The sequence below is a fragment of the Monodelphis domestica genome, chromosome 2, assembly GCF_027887165.1.
Source record: "Monodelphis domestica isolate mMonDom1 chromosome 2, mMonDom1.pri, whole genome shotgun sequence".
In the NCBI taxonomy this organism is placed as follows: domain Eukaryota; kingdom Metazoa; phylum Chordata; class Mammalia; order Didelphimorphia; family Didelphidae; genus Monodelphis; species Monodelphis domestica.
The window spans coordinates 414,051,994-414,071,203 of record NC_077228.1 but is presented as its reverse complement, the minus strand read 5'-3'; the positions used below and the strand labels follow the sequence as shown (position 1 = coordinate 414,071,203).

The window sequence follows — 19,210 nt, the reverse complement described above, 5'->3', positions numbered from 1 at the left end:
GCATGCCCATATCAATGGTCAATGTTATTCTTGGATAACCTGAGTACTGACAGGCAAAAATTAGCTTACTAATAATAGGATCCCCAAATAACTCTTTGCTGTTACCGGGTCACTTTTCAGTCATGTCTGACTCTTTGTGATCCCATTTGGGATTTTCCTGGCAAAGATACTGGAATATTTTGCCATTTCTGTATCTAGCTCAGTTGACAGATGAGGAAACTGAGGCAAGTAGACTTTAGTGACTTGCCCAGGGTCATATAGCCAGTAAGTATCTGAGGCCAGATTTGAACTCATAAAAATGAGTATTCCTGATTGAGGCCTGGCACTCTATCCACTGTGCCACCTAAGTGTCCCACCAAACCTGACATTTTGGAAATTGGGATCAACACTGGTTGAGGAGAAGGTGTTAAACACTAAAGGACATGTGGATTGTCAACCTGACAGTTAGTTTACATCCAACGTTAGTGATTTTTATAACTCTGCAACTTCAGAATTCTTTTTTTAACTTTATAAAAACGTATGACATTTTATTCTATGCAAAGTACATTGAGTCAGACAGGCTTCTTGGCAGGTACAACTCTGAAATTCTGGCAATTTTCCCACATACTACCAAATTTGGGGAGAATTGTGATCAGGCTGCCCCTTCAATTCCATCCTAATCCTACCCCCAAATTCCCAAATAACAACCACTAAATTCTTTTGGTATACATTGTAGATGGTAAAAAAAAAATTTTTTTGTTGTTAAATTAGTTTGAAAGGCAAATTCTATATCCAGAGGCAGACTTTGGCTTATCATTTTTTTTTAAATTTACCTTCTGCGTTAGAATAGATACTAAGTATTGGTTCCAAGGCAGAAAAAGTAAGATGTAGGAAACTGGGGTTAAGGGACTTGCCCAAAGTTGCACAGCAAAGAAGTTTCTGAGACCAGATTTGAATCTAGAACCTCCCAAATCCAGACCTCACTCTCTAGCTCTGAGCTACCCTAGTACTAGCTCATCATTTTTCAAATCATAATGTTCAGATTACATTTCCTATCTCTCTAATTATCTGGTTTTCTATGATCATTTCTATGCTGGATCTATTGCCCTCCCTGGTTTTTTCAATTCCAGAGAACAAGATGTCTCTCCTAGCTTAAGCTCATTACCTCTAATACAACACTATTCATTCAAGTCTTGACTGACACCAGCTGACTGACTAGTTTAGCTTCCTCTCCCCTCTGATTGGAGGGCTAGGATGTAGAGTACCAAATTCTGCCCAATGTCTTCTTTTATAGAGGGCAGACACGAGACTTTGGGATTTGCTCTACTCTACATCTGCTGCCCTGTAGTTTTTTTCAACTCCATGGAACAAGATGCCATGCTCTGAGTACCCCTGGTGTCTCTTCCCTCCCATCTCAACACCCTCCTTTTCTTCTTTTGTATGTTGTCTCTGCCCATTAGAGTATAAACTCCTTGAGGGCAGGGACTGTTTTTAAAGAAATAATTAATTTTACCCCAAGTGTTCAACACATAGTAAGCACTTAAATGTTTAGTGAATGGAACAGTATTTTTTACAGTTCTTATAAAGGGCTCTTACATGAAAGACAAACCAGACTTATTCTGCCAGGCTAGGACTAGTAGCAGTGGGTGGAAGCTGCAGACCTGGATATTTTGACGTGGTATAAAGAAATAATATCCTAAGAAACAGAGCCGACCCAAGCAGACAACAGGAGTTAGCAGGTTCCCTTATTCAAGGAGAGACTGAACATTGGATATCCTTTCCAAATAGATTCAGTGATTCTTAGGAAACAAAGATGAAATTTCTAGTAAATTATTGCTTCATTGACTCAGCATCACTAAAAAAAGGAAAACTGCAATGAATTGGAAAGTGAAGGGATGCCAATCAATTGGGGAATGGCCAAATAAGTTATAGTATAGGATTGTAATGGAATATTGTTCTCAGAACATGAGAAGCTCAGAAAAAACCTGGAAAGGCTTATATAAACTGAAGCAGAGTGGTGTAAGCAGAACCAGAAGAACACCATACACAGTGACAGCAGCACTGTATGGTGAACAACTGTGAATAACTTAACTTTTCCCAGTAATACAATGACCCAAAACAATCCCAAAAGACTCATGATATTTAAAAAAAAAGTCATCTGCTTCTGGAGAAAGAAATTAGTATTAGTATAATAAAGACTAAATACAAATCAAAGTAAACTTTTTTCATTTTTTCTTAAAGTTTTTTTTGTTTCCTTCCACAAAAGGATTAATATGGAAACATGTTTTATGTGATCACACATGTAAAATCTGTATCAGATTGTTTACCATTATTCAATGTGAGCTGGGTTGTTTACCATTATTCAATGTGAGCTGGGGGTGGGGGTAGGAAGGGGAGAGAGGGAGAAAATTCAAGATTTAGAATCTCCTTTAAAAAACTGAAAACTATTTTTACATGTAATTTGGGGGAAAACTGATTTAAATTAAATAAAAAAGAAAAAAGGAAAACTGCCACAATAGTACATCTTCAAGACATTCCTTTGAGCCATGGGAAATAATACATTTTATCTGCTTTTGAGGGAATTCTTTACATTCCTTGGTTTTTTAAACTTTTTAAACTGAGTATAGTGAAAATAATTTTATATATTTTAAGTGACTTAAAGGGCGACTGTTATAAATATTTTCAGACATTTCAAACAACTCATTACCTGTGGGTGGCCAGCCTCTTCCCAGTTTTCACATTCAGAGGTGGTGACACTCCCTGTCTATCTATCTATCTCAGGATTTCAAGATTTCAGGGTAATAATAAATTGTTCCTATGAAAAACAAAACCCTTTAAGATCCCTACCCAGGATTAAATGACTCTGGGCTGCCATGCTTTTATCATACTTAAAATTGATTTTTATCTCTTTGCTTCATTTCAGAATATCAAATGCCCCTTCTTACTTTTGCCAAAGGTCTTCCTCTGGCAGGATCACTCCCTTTGAATTTATTTCTTTTAATCCTTGGGGGATGAGAAATCAAATAATCAATATATGTTGGTATTCTATGAGAAATGACCTTCTAAAGCATAAACCAAATATTGCACAGACTAAAGGGAAGCTGCTAGGTGGCTCAATGAATAGAGTACTTAGCTTTGGGTCAGGAGAGCCTGAGTTCAAATCCAGTGGAAAAAAAAGAAATGGCAAACCACTCCAGTTTCTTTGTCAAGAAAATCCCCTACACAGTATGGTGCATAGAACCAGGAAGAGATGGTTCTGATTGAACTACTGAATAGCAACAAGCATACAGCCAAAATTTCAGATCACTTTGCTAATAGAAATCTAATTCCTTAATTCAATTAGTGATTCAGCCAAGTTCAATCAGGAATGTTTGAACTTCTTTAGGGATAAATCAACTGTGCAAATTAGTCAGACCTGTATGCACAAAGAAAGAGGGCTACTATGGGATTAATGGAGTAAGACCAAATTTGCATAGACATGAAAAATCCAACCCATCCTCTGTGGTTGGAGAGTGATCTCACTGATCACTATAAAAGAGGAAAAAATGATCTAATTTAAAACTATATGAAATCTAAGAACTTTGAAAAAATGCATTCACACTCAGAGCATTCTACAAGCTTGTGATAAATTGGTATGGGAGAACAACAGTTTACTAAGAGATTTTTTGAGTTATTAACTTTTTATAGATTCTCCAGGTTCAAGAAAAACACATGCATTTAATAAACATTCATTGCAAACTGTAAGACCACTATTGAAATAATCTGATAATGGAAAATAAACTTTTAAGAGAACTATATGAACATATAGTTAGAGAAAAGCTTTTTTTATCCTAAAAAGAAGGGTCATATTCCAGGATGCATTTTGATATAGAAAGAAGGCCTTCTCTCCTAAAGATATTCTCTCCTAATGGTGAAGCTGGGGTTTGTGGGGAAAGGAGAAGTGGTACCCATGAGAAACCACTTGGTAATATCAATAAACCAAGACCCAGAGTCTGCTGAGAGAAGAAAAGCTGTGGGGTGCTATAATAGGTCCAGGGCCTCCTAAGCCCTATATGTTATTCCTTTACAAAGAAACTGCTATAACTGCCAGATCATATCTAGTGGTATGTTAAGTAGAGTTCTTTCTTTCCTTTTTCTTCAATTACGACTCTCTCATTTAACAAATTTGTTCAATTCTTTTAAAAATCTTCTTATAGTTTTAAACTTGAGTTAGTTCCAAATGTTTATCAGGAAAGAACCAGTCAGAAAGATCCTCTTATTGTGCTTAAAACTGCTTTGTTTGAGTTTTGAAAGATACTTCTTTGTCCTAGTATTTGGGGATTTGGTAAATACATCTATGGGGTAGCAAAGTGGCACAGTGGATAGAATACCAGCCTTTTGAGTTAGAAGCATCTGAATTCAAATTCCTGGAGATCTGAGATGGAAATGGCAAACAACTCCACTGTCTTTGACAAGAAAACCCCAAATAGGCTCCCAAAGAGTTGTGCACTGCTAATTGACAAAAAAAAAAAATATATATATATATATATATATATATATATATATATACACACACACACACACACACAAAACAAAAAGAAAACAAGAACAAAAATCACAGATCTATAGAGTTTTTTATATAGGCAACTCCCAGTGAGGAAATACCCTATAACAAAGAAAATCATCATTCCTTAGGCAATTTGAGAATCTGAAGGAGTAGCCTAAGTACTTAAATGTTAAGTGACTTTACTGCAGGTTATGCGGACAGCATTTGTCTAAGTAGGACTTGAAAGACTTTCCTGAACAAAGACAGTTTCACTATCCACTATTCCACACTGCCTCTAACCTTACTAATGCCTTTTATGTTTTTTCTACATTTTGCTGTCACATCTCTTCTTTTACTATTATAAAACAGTAGAATCTTGATATTTTTAGGTTGTCCTCATATATATGTATTCCTCCTCTATTTTTCTAGCAACTGTTCTCTGGACCTTCTCCAAGTCTATTAAATCCTCCTAGAGGTGTTTTGATTAGAATTGTATATATTCATGTATAACCCAGTGGAATTGCTTGTCAGCTTCTTGAGGGGGAAGGGAAGAGGGGTGGGAAATAATGTAACCATGGGAAAATATTCTAAATAAATAAAAAAAAGAATTGTATATATTAGTCCCAGAATAGATATGCCAAGATTCTATTTAAGAGATGGAAAATAGTTTTGGGATTTTTTCCTTTAAAGAGATTTACTGCCTTTCTCCCAGAATCTCTCAAAATTCCATCATATTTGGCACTTCCTGAGTCACATGATTTCTAAGAGGAATGTAGTAAGAATCAATATATGGGGACAGATAGGTGACTTAGTGCCAAACCTGCAGTTAAGAAAAATCATCTTCTTGAATTCAAATCTGGCCTCAGAGGTTTACTAGCTGTGTGACCCTGATCAAGTCACTTAACCCTATTTGCCTAGCCCTTACACTTTTGTCTTAGATTTGTCAATTGGAAAGTAGGGTTTTAAAAAAAAGAATCAATATATATCAGATCATCTATGGTGATTATGATGCAGGGAATCTCTCTATCAACATAAGTTACAACCCATCTAAAACTTAGTTTGAACATAGGATCAGAGATTTAGAGCTAGAAGGGATACTTAAGGCCAGCTAGTTCAACTCTTTATATTACAGATAAGTAAACCAAGATGACAAGCAGCTAGGTGACACAGAAACTAGTGTGACATGCCTAGAATCAGGAAGACACATCTTTCTGAGCTCAAATCAGGTCTCAGACACTTCCTGCTTGTGTGATCTGGGCAAATCATTTACCTCTTTTGCCTCAGTTTCCTCATCTGTAAAATAAGTTGGAGAAGGAAATGGCAAACTCCTCTGGTATCTTTGCAAGAAAACCTCAAATGGAGTCACTTATTGTGCTGAATAGTTAAAGTACTTGCCCAAAATACACAAGTAGTAAATGTCAAGAGGTAGGATTTGAACTTAAAGAGGTAGCATTTAAATGTTCAGGTAAGATACACTAACCCCTGGGTCATACTGTCTTTCTCTAATGAAAGCTGAGATTCCTTAAACTCTGTCTTGTTTCTATTTTTCAGGAAGAGTTATTCTTTGTTGTTTTGGTTAAAATTTAGAATATATAATTCTTTTGGTCAATAAAGTTTAACACCAGAGTTGAGGAGAGAAGATGCATCTCCTAGCCAATATCTGGCATGCAGAAAGACTCTTGAATCTATGGCATTATTATAAGGCAATGGAAATTCAATTGACTAGAGAGCAGAGTTCATCATAAGGCAAGCTTGCCTTGGAGTATATTCAGTTTTAAGTTTAAGTACTTAATATTAGAGTTAAAGTACTAAATTGAGAAAGCCTTTGATTATAATTAGTTTTCAATTGAATAGATGTTGCATGGATTGGACCCATAGGTTACCATAAAAAGTTCACAATATATTATGAAACCTTGATTAAAGAATTCTATTTTAGGACTAGATCTCTACCCAACCCCACCACTCTGGAATTCTTAGTGAACCATTGTCTATGGAACCCTTTGCAACAACCGGGATGCAAAGTAGTTAGAGTACTTTATTTGGAGTCAGGAAACCTGGATTTAAATCTTCTTCTTCTTTCTTTTAAAACCCTTACCTTCCATCTTGAAATCAATACTGTGTATTGGTTCTAAGGCAGAAGAGTGGTAAGGACTAGGCAAGTGACTTGCCCAGGGTTACACAGATGGGAAGTGTCTGAGTCCAGATTTGAACCTAGGACCTCCCATCTCTAGACTTGACTCTCAATCCACTGAGCTACCCAGCTGCCCCCTGGATTTAAATCTTGATTATCACACTTACTAGCTGGTGACTCAGGACAAACTGTTTTAACTCTCTGAGTAGCAGTTTCCTCATATATAAAATGAGAGGATAGGACAGACAGATGGCCTCTGAGGTAGTAGTCCTTCTATCTTGGAATCTATAATCCTGGGATCCCTTCCTCCAAAAGAAAACAGAAAAATCCCAGAGTTATGCTTGTGTACTTCAGACTGTACATTCAATCGTAATTGCTCCCTGAGGCCAGCACCCTGGACACTGGTTTTGACTCTAGGGTAGTATAATTATTTGCAAACCTGAACAGAAGGTTGAAGAAAAGTTCTGGAGGGCAGAGTCCACTTCTTCTACACTGGGGAGGGCAAGGAGCCGAGGAAGGAGGTTTCCCAGGGTTTGTACAAACAACCTGGCACTGTGCTGATCTGCCTCCTGGCTCTTCAGCAGTTTTAATGAGAGGGCAGCGGTCCTCAAAGATCTGTGGCCCAAGCAATCCCTCGGGGTCTGCTCTTCATCAGCTAGAGAACAATTGTCAGACCCAATGTCTGAGACATCAGACCTCCCAGAGTCTTTTTCTGCTGCCATGGAGTACTGATCACAGGAATCAAATTCAGTCCTAGAAAGGTCTTGGTCATCTACACTGAAATTACTCTCACTATATCTGGATCCGTAGGACCTCGTCCTGCAATCAACGGACAGGAAATTAGTTATGTCAGGGTAAACAACAGTGTGGCTTCTCTGAACAACATCTGGTTGGTCTATGGCTTCTGATTCTCGCTCTTTCCTTAGAATTTCCTTACTCTCTTGTATGGCTGGCGACTTTAAACTCTTTTGGTTTTCGGGGTTCTCCTCAGGCGTGGTCTGCCCCATTTCACCCTCCAAAGTGGTCTGCCCCGTATCCGTGGTAACACTAATGCTAATGTCAGGGCTCTTCTCATTTCCTGATTCCCATGGGGTGTGTTCTGAGGACAGGACTCGCCTTTGCCACCGAAAGTCAGCTTCATTGATCTCCATGGACTCGCGGCTCGATTCAGCCCCCTCTTTCAACTCATCAATGCGCCGAAGAATCAGCTGCACCTGTTCCTCACTCAAACCTTTGCCCTGGCTAAGTTCATCTAGAGCTCCAAGTAGGGTGCAGACACAGGAGACTGAGGCAAAGCAGGCTTCGATGCCGCCTTTAATACAAGCTTCGGTCATTCCATCCATAATGCTGTGCCATTGTTGGTGGTTTTGATTTTAAGAGAAAAAGAGAAAAAAACAGCATCTCAAGGATAGAAAAAAGTATTCTAAAGGGAACATGCATTGGCAAGCTAGCTGGTAATATTCCAATATATTAGCTCTCCTTTACTTCAAATAGATATAATTTCATTACTGTGGCTACTTTCCTCTACCTTCACTGGCTCCAACCATGACAGAGGAGATGATCTCTTGGAATTACCAAAAAAGTCACCAGCCCAGTGACCAAATTCTCCAAACTTAGGCTTATTCTTTGTTTGACATATATGTAGTCCAATACCTAGCACATACACACACACTCATTAAATTGTATATACAACAGGACGCCATTTTATGGTGACTAATATGATTCAAGATCCTTTGCATGAGTTGGAAATTGTGCATAATACCGAATCCCATTATTTAATAAGTATTTCATATATGAACATACTTAGGTACTTTATGATGATTCTTAGTCTTATCAGAGCAACCAGCATCATTATTCTTGTGCTTTGAGTTCATTATTAATAACTAAATAGCATTAATGAAATAAAGAGAAGCACTGCTCTGACCTGGACATGATTTAATAAAAGTGATAACTTGGGATAAAGACTTATGTAGGAGCTAATGTGGGGCACAAAAAAGAACAGTGTAATGACTTACATTAATGCTTCTCAGAGCAAGAATGAGCACAATTGGGTGAATTTCTCTGAGACTTTAAACAGCTTGAGAAAATGGCATGAATTTATTATATAATTAAAATTATTATTTTATGTATTTTTCTGTATTTCTTTCAATTGCCATTTCATATACCTCAAAGTATATTGAGTTCATATAAAATAAAGTCCTATTCTAATCATGTTATACATAATAAGATATATATGTTCTAAAGTATATCACATATTATATCATGTTATGGTATAGTTTATCATGTTATAATATAATGATATATCATATATTACACCAAGAGATATTTGATGTCATAGTATAATAATAGTATACTATTCTATAGGACAGCTAGGTGAATATAGTGTTGACTTGGAGTCAGGAAAACTGATCTTCTGAGTTCAAATCCAGCCTCAGATATTTACTAGCTTTGTAACCCTGGTCAAGTCACTTCACCCTGTTGGCCATGTTTCCTCTTCTGTAAAATAAGCTGGAGAAGAAATTGGCAAACTACTCTAGTATCTTTGCCAAGAGAACTCCAAATGGGGTTGCAAAGAATCAGACATGGCTGAAATGACTGAGCAATAACCAGAACAAATAATATATCATATAATATATTGTATATATGATAGTTTATATGAAGTGATCTATTATGATGCCACTATATTATTGCATATAACATAGTGATTTATTATAATTATCAATTTGAGATATATGTTGTCATATAATATAATGACACACAATATGAATGCATATTATATAAATGCATATGTTTGTATATATGTATATTTATATATAATTTCATTGGGATTCAGCAATGGAGCTCAGTTTTGCTAACTTTGGAAGAAAGCATCAATGCAAGTCAGCAACTGTTTTGCAATTTGTAGTCTTAAAGTATTGACTGGGGGGGGCACTGAGAGGTTACAATTTAAATTAAGGTCACCCAATTAGTATATGTCAGGGGACATTGAAATATGGTTTCTTGACTCTAAAGCCAAAGCTCTATCCACTATACATCACAGGCTCTCTATATAATAAGGATAGAAACTGAATTTATACTGACACTAGAAAAATGAACTCCAGGGGGAGAAATTCTCAACTAATTTAGATCACCACTTTCTCTGTAATTTAGGGTTTTAGTAGATTGCCCAGGACACTGGGCAATTTTTAAGCCAAAATGCTTAAGATTAAGCATTTTGCTCATGGTGGAACTTGAACCCAGGTCTTTATAGCTCCAAGGATAGTTCTTTTTCCACCAGGTCACACTGTATCTCACTTCTTATCCATACACCATACACACACACACACACACACACACACACACACACACACACACACACACACACAGAGGCTGAGTGAATTCTTCTGAAGATTAGTCTTCAATAAATAGTATAAAAATAGGAGAAGAAAGTGCATACATACAGTTTGAGAAGATCTAGATGTGACTTTCTTTTTGAAACTGATCTTTTCCTGGATTCGGATTCAGTGGAGCTGGGTCCTGCCAGATCACAGAGCCTCTGGGGGCTACCAAGTATCTTTCAAAAAAGGAAAATGCCTTAGATTTGCTTTTATTTTTTTTAAAAAGAAAAGAATATTACACATTCACAGAAAGCTGTACAAACATGAGCTCAAATAAACACAAAATCTATCTGTGGTGTCAGCAAGCCCCAGGAGACACTTAGCTGCAAATCTGGTACCCTAAACAAAACAGGTCTTTCCATTTTTCTTGGCCTGCATTCGAGCATCCAGACACACATTCAGGCTGGGCTTTAATAGAAAAATCTCTAGGGTGTGATTTGTCTTGGGGTACCAACACTTTTGTTTTTCTGACAGTGGAAAGTGATTTTGTTCTGTTTTTAGATTGGGATTTGGTGTTAATGATCCTGAGGAGAAGAATAGCTTTTTAGTAAGTCTTTGGGCTGAAAAGCTTTTTTCATTTACTTTTAAATTAATGAAGGTACTTACTGGAAAGGAGAGAGACACATGAGAGTATTTTAGAAAAAAGTAAAGATTTGCAAAGCATGGATGAAACAGTATGAAATCACCAGATCTCCTCGATTAGGGTAAAGGATGTTAGCAGTCAGTTTTGAGGAGGGTAGTGGGAGTGTCAGGCGATATAAATTATAATAAAGGGAAGAAGATTACCTTCTAATTTAGTGCTATTGAGGAGGGGATGGAAAGCATTGAAATTAGGCTCTTTATGAAGTGTTCTTCATATACTTTTTAGAAAAAGAAAGAACACTCAAGGTAAATAAATGAAGCCCCTCACCCCTTCTATTCACTTGTATACAGGCATTTTGAAACTCTTGCCAGTTCTCTTTGCCCCATAAGAAACCTGAAAGACTACAAGGAAACATTACACTTTGTGCTCAAATAATGAAATGTTAAGCAAACATCCTGGACAGAAACAGGTTTCATTGTTTGCCTAAGCTCTGAACCTTAGAATAGCTAGGTTACCAACTTTTCAGAGTTACTGGTCTTCTATTTTTAAATAAATCGAAATAGAGACATTTGTGTAAATATATTCCAGTAGTGGGTTTTGTTGAGGGGAGTTGGAGGGAGGGAGGGAAGATTCAGCATTTCTAGAAGAGTCAAATTCAGGGGCTCAGCATTCCAGATCCAGTTCTGTCCTTACATTGCTGTTTGAACTGAAGCAATCTGTTACCTGATCTTTGAAAAATGGAGTCTCCTAATGAATGTCCTCCATAGAGAAATTGTGGAGGAGATTAGAAGTCAATGATTTAAAATAGGATTAGAAAATCAGTGTGGCTTAATGTAGCATAAAGGAACCAAGAAGCCCTGGGTTTAAACACAGTCTAATATTCCCCAGCTATGTGACCACAGGTAAATCTTAGTTACAAGAAGCTGCAATCCGCAAGAATGCAGAGAGTTCATATATGGATAAAATAGGCAATTAGGGGCTGCAGTGGATAGAGCCCTGTACTTGGTGTTGGGAATGCAGATTGATGTAGACCAAGTTCAATCTAGTCTTAGTCTGCCTCAATTTCCTACTCTGTTAAAATGGGATAATAATAGCATCTATCTAACAGGGCTGTTATAAGGATCAAATGTGATAACATTTGTAATGTGCCTAGCATGGTGCCTAGTCCATAGTTGGTGCTTAATAAATGCTTGTTCCCTTCTCCTCCTTCTTTCCTACTTCAATGGATCTAGGACAGCATTGGTATAAGTATACCTTCCATTGGTGCAATTCATAATCTACATGTGCCTTTCTTCTTTCTCACATATTAGAGAACTATATTGCCCATATGCATACTCAGCTTTTAAAGGTCAGATAGATTTATTATTATTTTTATAAACTCTTACCTTCTACCTCAGAGTCAATATCAAGTATTGGTTCTAATACACAAGAACAGTATGGCCAAACAATGGGGGCTAAGTGACTTACCTAGGGTCACATGGTTAGGAAGTGTCTGATGTCACATTTGAACTCAGAACCTCCTATCTTTAGGTCTGGCTCTCAATCCACTGAGCCACCTAGCTGCCCCTGTCACATATCTTTATAATATATACCTATAGCTCTATTACTTGAGACTTTGGGAGGAAAAGAAAAGGAATTGGAGCATAGTTTGACTTCTCATTCCCTCTGTAGATAACCTCTCACTAACTCCTTCAATCAGACAGTTAAATTCAACTATCAGCCTGTATTCTGTGCCCAACATTGTAGAAGAAACAATCCAGGGGCTGAGAAATCCAAGCCCAAGTTAGTCCCTATGTTGCTGTCGGACCTTGAGCAATCTGGTACCTGATCTTTGAAAAATAGGGTTTCCTGACAAATGTCCTCCAAATGGAAGTTGTGGAGAATATTAGAAATTATCATTTTGCTTTCAATGAACTATTTGGGGAAAATAACAAAACCAAAATAACAAACCCCTTAGAAATAATTAGAATGTTAGAATAATTGAAGGGTAATAAAATGTAAGTAAAGGGATGACTAATGAACATCTAGACAAGGAAAGAGTCATCCCAAAGAGTTCACTTTATCAAGAAAAGGGCTTGCCAAACTATTATCATTTCCATTTTTGGCAGGGTTAGTACACCATGGGAAATGATATAAATATCATTTATTTAGATTTGAACAAAACAGGGGTTATAATTCTATTGTACTTTGTTGCAATCAAACCTCATCTGGAGTATTAGGTTTAATTAAATTCTATCCAACTGCATTAAGCCCTTAGAAAATAAAGATAAAATTCCAATAGATTCTACCCTCAAGGAGCTTACATTCTATTAGAAAAAATAGCACCTATCCAGATAAGTGGATCCAAAATGTATCCTAAATAAATACAGAATACTAGAGGCTAAGATGGGTTGATGTTATTAGGAAGAGAGTATTAACAGTGTGGGAGGGATGACAGAAAAGGAGGCAATTGAGAGGATTCTTAAAGGAAGCTTAGGGATTCTAGGAGATGGAGTTGAGGGGAGAGAGCAAATCTAGGCATGGAGAACATGGCCTTTTGGGAGTATGGAAACAGAGGATAAAATGTGTGCGTGAGGAATAGTAACTTGACTAGTTTGTGTGTGGAAGAAACAGAGTATACGATAGGACACAATATGAAATGAGTTTGGAAAGAGAGGTTGGAACTATGTTGAGAAGTGACTTAAATGTCAGACAGGAATTTGTATTTTGTCCTAGAAACAATAGTGATGCTACTGATCCTTCTTGGGACCAGCCATTAGGCAGCTGTGTAGAAAATGGGCTGGAGATTGGAGAAAAGGTAAGAAAACCAAGTTAGAAGCTCCTGCAATGTAATGAGGGTCTGAACTAGAGTTTATATGCTTGGAGAGAAGGGGACAGAAGTGAGAAAGGTTGTGGAGGTTCTGGGCAGGATAAGATAAGAGGAAGGGTGTCCAGACAAGGGCAGCTGCAATAACAATGGCCTTGATACCCTGCCAAAGGTCAGTTGAAGGTTGTTAAGTCTGGAGAAAACTTGAAAGGAAATGGCAGCTGTAGTTGTGTGGAAAGGGGATTAATTTGTTTCAGCTTGACCTCAGGGGGTGAATGAGAAAGAATGAGAAGTTGAAGAGAGGCATGCTTACTTTCAATGTAAAGGGAATTTCCCAGCATTTAGGCCTATCCCAAAAAAATGAAACAGCCTGCTTCAGGAGATAGTGGGCTCTCTTTCAGTCAGGGCTCAATTTGACCATGAAAAACTTTTTAGGCTACTTTGGAATAGGTTCCTGATTATCCAACATGATTAATGAATGAGATTTTCTAATTAACATAAAGCCATCATGAATGTATTATTTTTCTTAAATTTGAACAAAATAAAATACACTTACATTAAAGCTATACAGAATTTAATTTCTAGCTAATGACTATCAAATGAAAGTGGTCTACTTCAGGAGTTCTTAACCTGAGATCTGTGAAACTTAAAAAAAAATATTCCCATCATTGTATTTGAATATAATTATTTTCCTTTGAAATCCTATATATAGTCCATATATTATATGTGTATAATATAGTATATGTACATATATAATTTAGTTTATGCATTTAATAACACAAGGGATACATAGCCAAAAGGATTCATGATACAAAAAAAATGGTCTTCAAAGAAAAATTTCCTGTTCAATTGATTTTAGTCATGTCCAACTCTTTGTGACCCTGTTTGGGATTTTCTTGGTAGAGATAACTTGGAGTGGTTTGCTGTTTCTTTTTCTAGATCACTTTACAGATGAGGAAAATAAAGCAAACAGGGTGAAGTGACTTGCACAGGGTCACACAGGAGTAAATAGCTAAAGCCACATTTGAACTCATAAAGATGAGTCTTCCTGACCCCAGACCCAGCACTCTATCCACTACACCAAATAGTTTGATTAACCATATTGGGTATGTTGTAATTGTTTTGTAGGTTGTCTTGTGCAGGGATAACCTGGGCTAAATGGTCTCTAAGGACTCTTCCTGTCATTCTGTATATATAACCAAGAGCTAAATAGTTTGAAACAGACTGGTTTAAGTGCACTTGTACTTGAAAGAGATATCATGAGGAGTTGGAATAATCAAAAAGGATTTTATAGAGGAGGTAAAATTTAATCTGGGGCTTGAACAGGAGGTAAGATTTAGAGAAGCAAGAAGTGGTGGGAAGAGCATGTGCATTGGAGAAAGGGCCAAAAGGTAAAGATGTGAGAGCACAATCATTGGGGAAAGGGGCCAGAGGAGGAAAAATGGAAAAGAGACCAATTAGACATGTGAAGAAGGTCCTTATTGGAGAACAGTGATGGATAGATAGGGTAAAAGGCTTGGGATACAGGAAGAGAAACAGAGTTGATCTAGTAGAAAATGATGAAGCAGTACAATTCTTGAACAAGGAAAGGAATAATGCATGTGTTTTACTAATCTTAGTCTGATAGGGCATGACTGTTAGTTTGGAGAGCTAATAGGATAATAAATCTAGAGCTGGAAAGAACCTCAGAGGCCATAGAGTTCAACCCACTCATTTCACAGCTGAGGAAATAGCGACCCTGGGAGGGCAAGTGATTTGTCCAAAATCACAGTGTCAAAAGTAGGATTTCAGTCCATGTCCTCTGACTCTAGAATCAATGTTTGAAATTAAACTCATGAATACCAACTAAGGCAGCCAAATAAATGGTGGATCAAGAGGGAACAGTCAAGCATTCTATATTAATGGAGGTCTGACAGTCACAGAATCCCAAGTCATCCAAGCTTGGCATTATATAATATCAGCTGAGGGAGTGCAGGATTGATAATTTTCTTGCAGGGTGCTTTGTGGTAGATAGGAATGAAGCTTATAGCTTAGTTCAATCCATCAGCAGAATGACCAGCAAACATTTGCTTTGTGTTTACTATGGACAAAGCCTGGTAGTCAGACAAAGCAGGCAAATATGGAAAGTCACATTTAAGTTCTTGCCTACCTCTTTCATGATTTTGATGGCTTCCACTCGGTGCTGGGGTGGAGGATAAAGCAACACCCGATGATAAAGCGACTGCAGCACTGGCTTCATGGATTCCACTGATCCCACCAAGCGGATTAGCTCAGCTGCGATGTAGTAAATTGTGCGGGCCACCGGTCCACTGAGAGCTGGCGCTGTGGAGGAACACCCTGATCCTCGGCCATGATCAGAAACTCCCGAGGAGGAGGAGTCAGATTCAATGCTGATGCTGTTGCTGTGAGCAGAGGTGATGGTTTTATCATGAATTGGATTTCCCAAGATCACTACAAGAGCTGGACAGAGGTGCTTCCTAGGGATGGAGAGGAAGAGAAACATGGGAGATGGACATTTTAGATGGTGTTACACATTCTGTCTAGAAATTAAAAGCCACTGGCAGAACTAAGAAAGCTATTTAGTAGTAGACAGGATTAGTCCTGAAGAATAGTTAGGAATATCATATGAGACTCATTGGGGTTATTGGGAGATATTACCACTGCTAGGAATATCTCCAACTCTGTAAGTGATCACCCAATTGACTTGTTATTGAGGTATGTGATTTTTTTTTTCAAAGCTGGTTAGACATAGTTGAGTCAGCAAGGTAGGAACATTCTTCCTCTTCTAGGGCTAGATCATAGGACTTGAAGTCAAAATATCTGGGTTCAAATTTCACTTTAAATATTTACTATCAATGTGACCATGGGAAAATGTCAGCTTTTCAGAGACCCAGTTGGAGACTACAATTTTGGTAAAGTTCTGAAGGCAGAATTATGTGGTGAAGTACAATGCCAGTCAAATTAGTAGTCACAGGATATTGGTTCAGATCCCAGTTCTGTCTGTCCTATAGCAAATAGCTTTTACTCTCTGGGCCCGAGACTCCTCATTATTAAAAAACAAAAAGGGGTGGGACAAAATGGCCTTTGAGAATCTTTTCAGATCTCAGTCTATGACCTTATGATTTTAGTGCTCAAATGGCAGATGTCACAAAGGCAAGGGTCTCTTGGCATTTGGCTGCCTAGGTTCTTCAGTGCAACTGAAACATTTTCTTTTCTCTTAAGCTGGATGATACCAAATAAAACATCAAGAGAAGTAATAAGACATCATCTTTCTAGAACAATAGGCACAGAAAACTTTAATGATTTAGCTATAGACATTTGTTACATTATAATCATAATACAATTTGTTCTTTTCACTCAAGAAATGAAATTCAGATTCTTCAGTGACAAATACCATTATCCTTTCTCTTCTATAGATGAATAGCTTCCTATAGCAACTGGATGGCCCCCTGAGGTCCCTGCCAACTCTAATACTCTATGATTATGATTACGACTAAATGATTCTCATCAAGGATGACAGGAAGACAGGATCTAGCAACTCCAAATTCTCTGCACTACAGGCATGTTCCAATAGTGCCAAGGTGCAACAGCATCCTTCATTTGTTTAGTATAGTCTTAGAAAAATCTAGTTTGTCACTTACTTGAATGTGTGATGTATAAGTATCATCCTGACAATATACATATATACATTTATGAGCGAGAAAGAAAAAAGAGTGAGAAAAAGAGAGGGGAAGAATTGAGAGAAAAAGAGGAAGGAAGAGAGAAACAGAGGGGAAAAAAGAAAGAGAGAGGAAAGAGAGAAAATAAGAGGAGAAAAAGAAAGAGAAAGAGAAAAAGTGAAAGAGAAAAGAGAAGATGAAAAAGATAAGAGAGAAAAAAGAGAGGAGGGAAAAGTAGAAGGAAGGAGAGAAAGAAAGGCAGAGACAGAGACAGAGTCAGAGAGAGAGCACACTTTTATTTATGTCACGACTGCCAAGGTACTGTGATTTTGTAAGTATGGGAACTAATTCTACCTAGTAAATTGAAACCTATCTATAATTTATCCTAAGAACCTCACAGAGTTGCTTACGACTCAGAAGGATTTAAATAACTTGTCTAGTGTATTGCATTGGAAAGGATACTGAACTTAGAATGTAGGATTTGGAGTTTATATTATGACTTTATATTCCAACTATGCCACACATTTTCCCTGCCTCATCTGAAGCAAGTTTGGGTCTTAATTACCTTATCTGTAAAATGAGGGGCCTAGACTAGATGACCTGTATGGTCCTTTCTAGCTTTAAACTGATAATCCTATGGCTCTAAATTCATTACACAATTCTATTTTTCTTGGAAATATTTAGAAAAAGAACAACAGCATTGTAAGGATAGTGCATAGCATCAGCAAGTGCTTTTGGAACTGATATAATTGGGTGGGAAGCTTTAGATTTCAGTAAGAAATGAACCTTGGCTTCCTAAAGAATAAGAAAAAAATTATAGGTCTATCACAGATACCTAAAAACAAAAAACAAGACAAAACAAAACAAACAAAAAAACAATCAAACCCAACTGTCCAACTAGAGCTCTTTCTCTTTTTCTCCCTCTACTCTTATTTTTCCTTTTATTCCATCCCTTCCTCTCTCTTCTCTTTCAGACTTTCTCTTATTCTTTCTCTGCTTCCTTATAACTTTCTCTCATCTCTCCTTTTTTCTCTCCTTTCCTCTCTCTCCCTCACACTTTCTTTCTCTCCCTCCTCTCTTTCTCTCACTCTTTCCTTTACTCTCTTTTCTCAATATCCTTTTATTTGTGGACAGTACCCAGGACAAATGCTTACCAAATAAGATCAGTGAAACCTTTGTGGTTATGCATGGTCGTAGAACAACTGTTGAGCATGGACAGAATGCACTCCAGGTAAAGAAGCTGCAGCTGCTGATTTTCACTGGAGAAAGAATGGGGGGAAAATTCTTAATAAAACCTGCCATTGGCCTGAAAAGAGAGATTTCTAATAGCATAACTCTCTTTTTGTTAGATTATTTTGTAGGTCATTCAGTAACTGATTCAAAGGAAAATAACCAACATTAATAGTATGGCCATTTATATTCCACAAATGAGAATTACAGTTGATTATACTTCTACTAGCAAAAACAGAAACTTTTGAGAGAATGTGTAAATGGAAGGTTAAAGAAAGGGATTGCCTTAACAGATCCATTATCCCTGGGGAAGGGGGGTGGGGTGGGGTGGGGTGAAAACTCTCTCCATTAATGGCACAGATAACCACAACCCAACAACACCTTGGTATCAATTGTTGGCCATATCTGGACATGCTCTTGTCTGTGACTGTCATAAATACTCAATAGAAGATCCACCCAATGCACTGTATGATTATTTTTATATTTTGTGGCTACCAATATAGGACACTCATTATCTCTCTCTCTAATTGATTAGGATAAATTTAACACACAATGTATGAAGGCAAGAAATATATGGCAATTGGTCTTATAAGATTATTTTAAATTCTGTTTCTTGCTTCTCCCAATTAACCTGCAATCACTATTAATTGGAAAAAGGATACCTTAGAGGCTTTAGCAATTAAGAAAAGTACATAAAAAGACTAGCAGTCAAAATTCTATGTAAACTTCTAAGAATTTGCCTAAAGGAACATTTATGCATGTAGTCTTAGGAGGGCAACTCATTCGTTCCTTTCATGAACATTTGTAAAACACACATTATGTTTAAAAAACTTGCTACTAGCTAGAAGGCTTTAAAAGATATATGATAGTTTTTCCTTCTTCAACAGAGCTGAGAATGCAAATTTAAATAGTGAAAAAAG

The 19,210-nt window shown here is 37.2% G+C and overlaps 1 protein-coding gene across 2 annotated transcripts in view; it reads right to left on the bottom strand.

Annotated features, from left to right (window-relative positions):
• The window catches only part of ARFGEF3 (ARFGEF family member 3), a 231,523-nt gene that overhangs the window by 89,772 nt on the left and 122,541 nt on the right, over positions 1-19,210 (bottom strand). The window contains exons 9-13 of one of the 2 annotated variants that reach the window (XM_056818873.1): positions 18,215-18,319; positions 15,551-15,878; positions 10,076-10,188; positions 7,752-7,982; positions 7,075-7,454 (exon numbers count right to left, since the gene is read on the bottom strand). In XM_056818873.1, coding sequence (XP_056674851.1) covers positions 7,075-7,454; positions 7,752-7,982; positions 10,076-10,188; positions 15,551-15,878; positions 18,215-18,319 — 1,157 coding nt within the window. Of the gene's footprint in view, positions 1-7,074; positions 7,983-10,075; positions 10,189-15,550; positions 15,879-18,214; positions 18,320-19,210 lie in introns of both variants that reach the window. The other variant, XM_001370224.4, reaches the window with a different exon arrangement.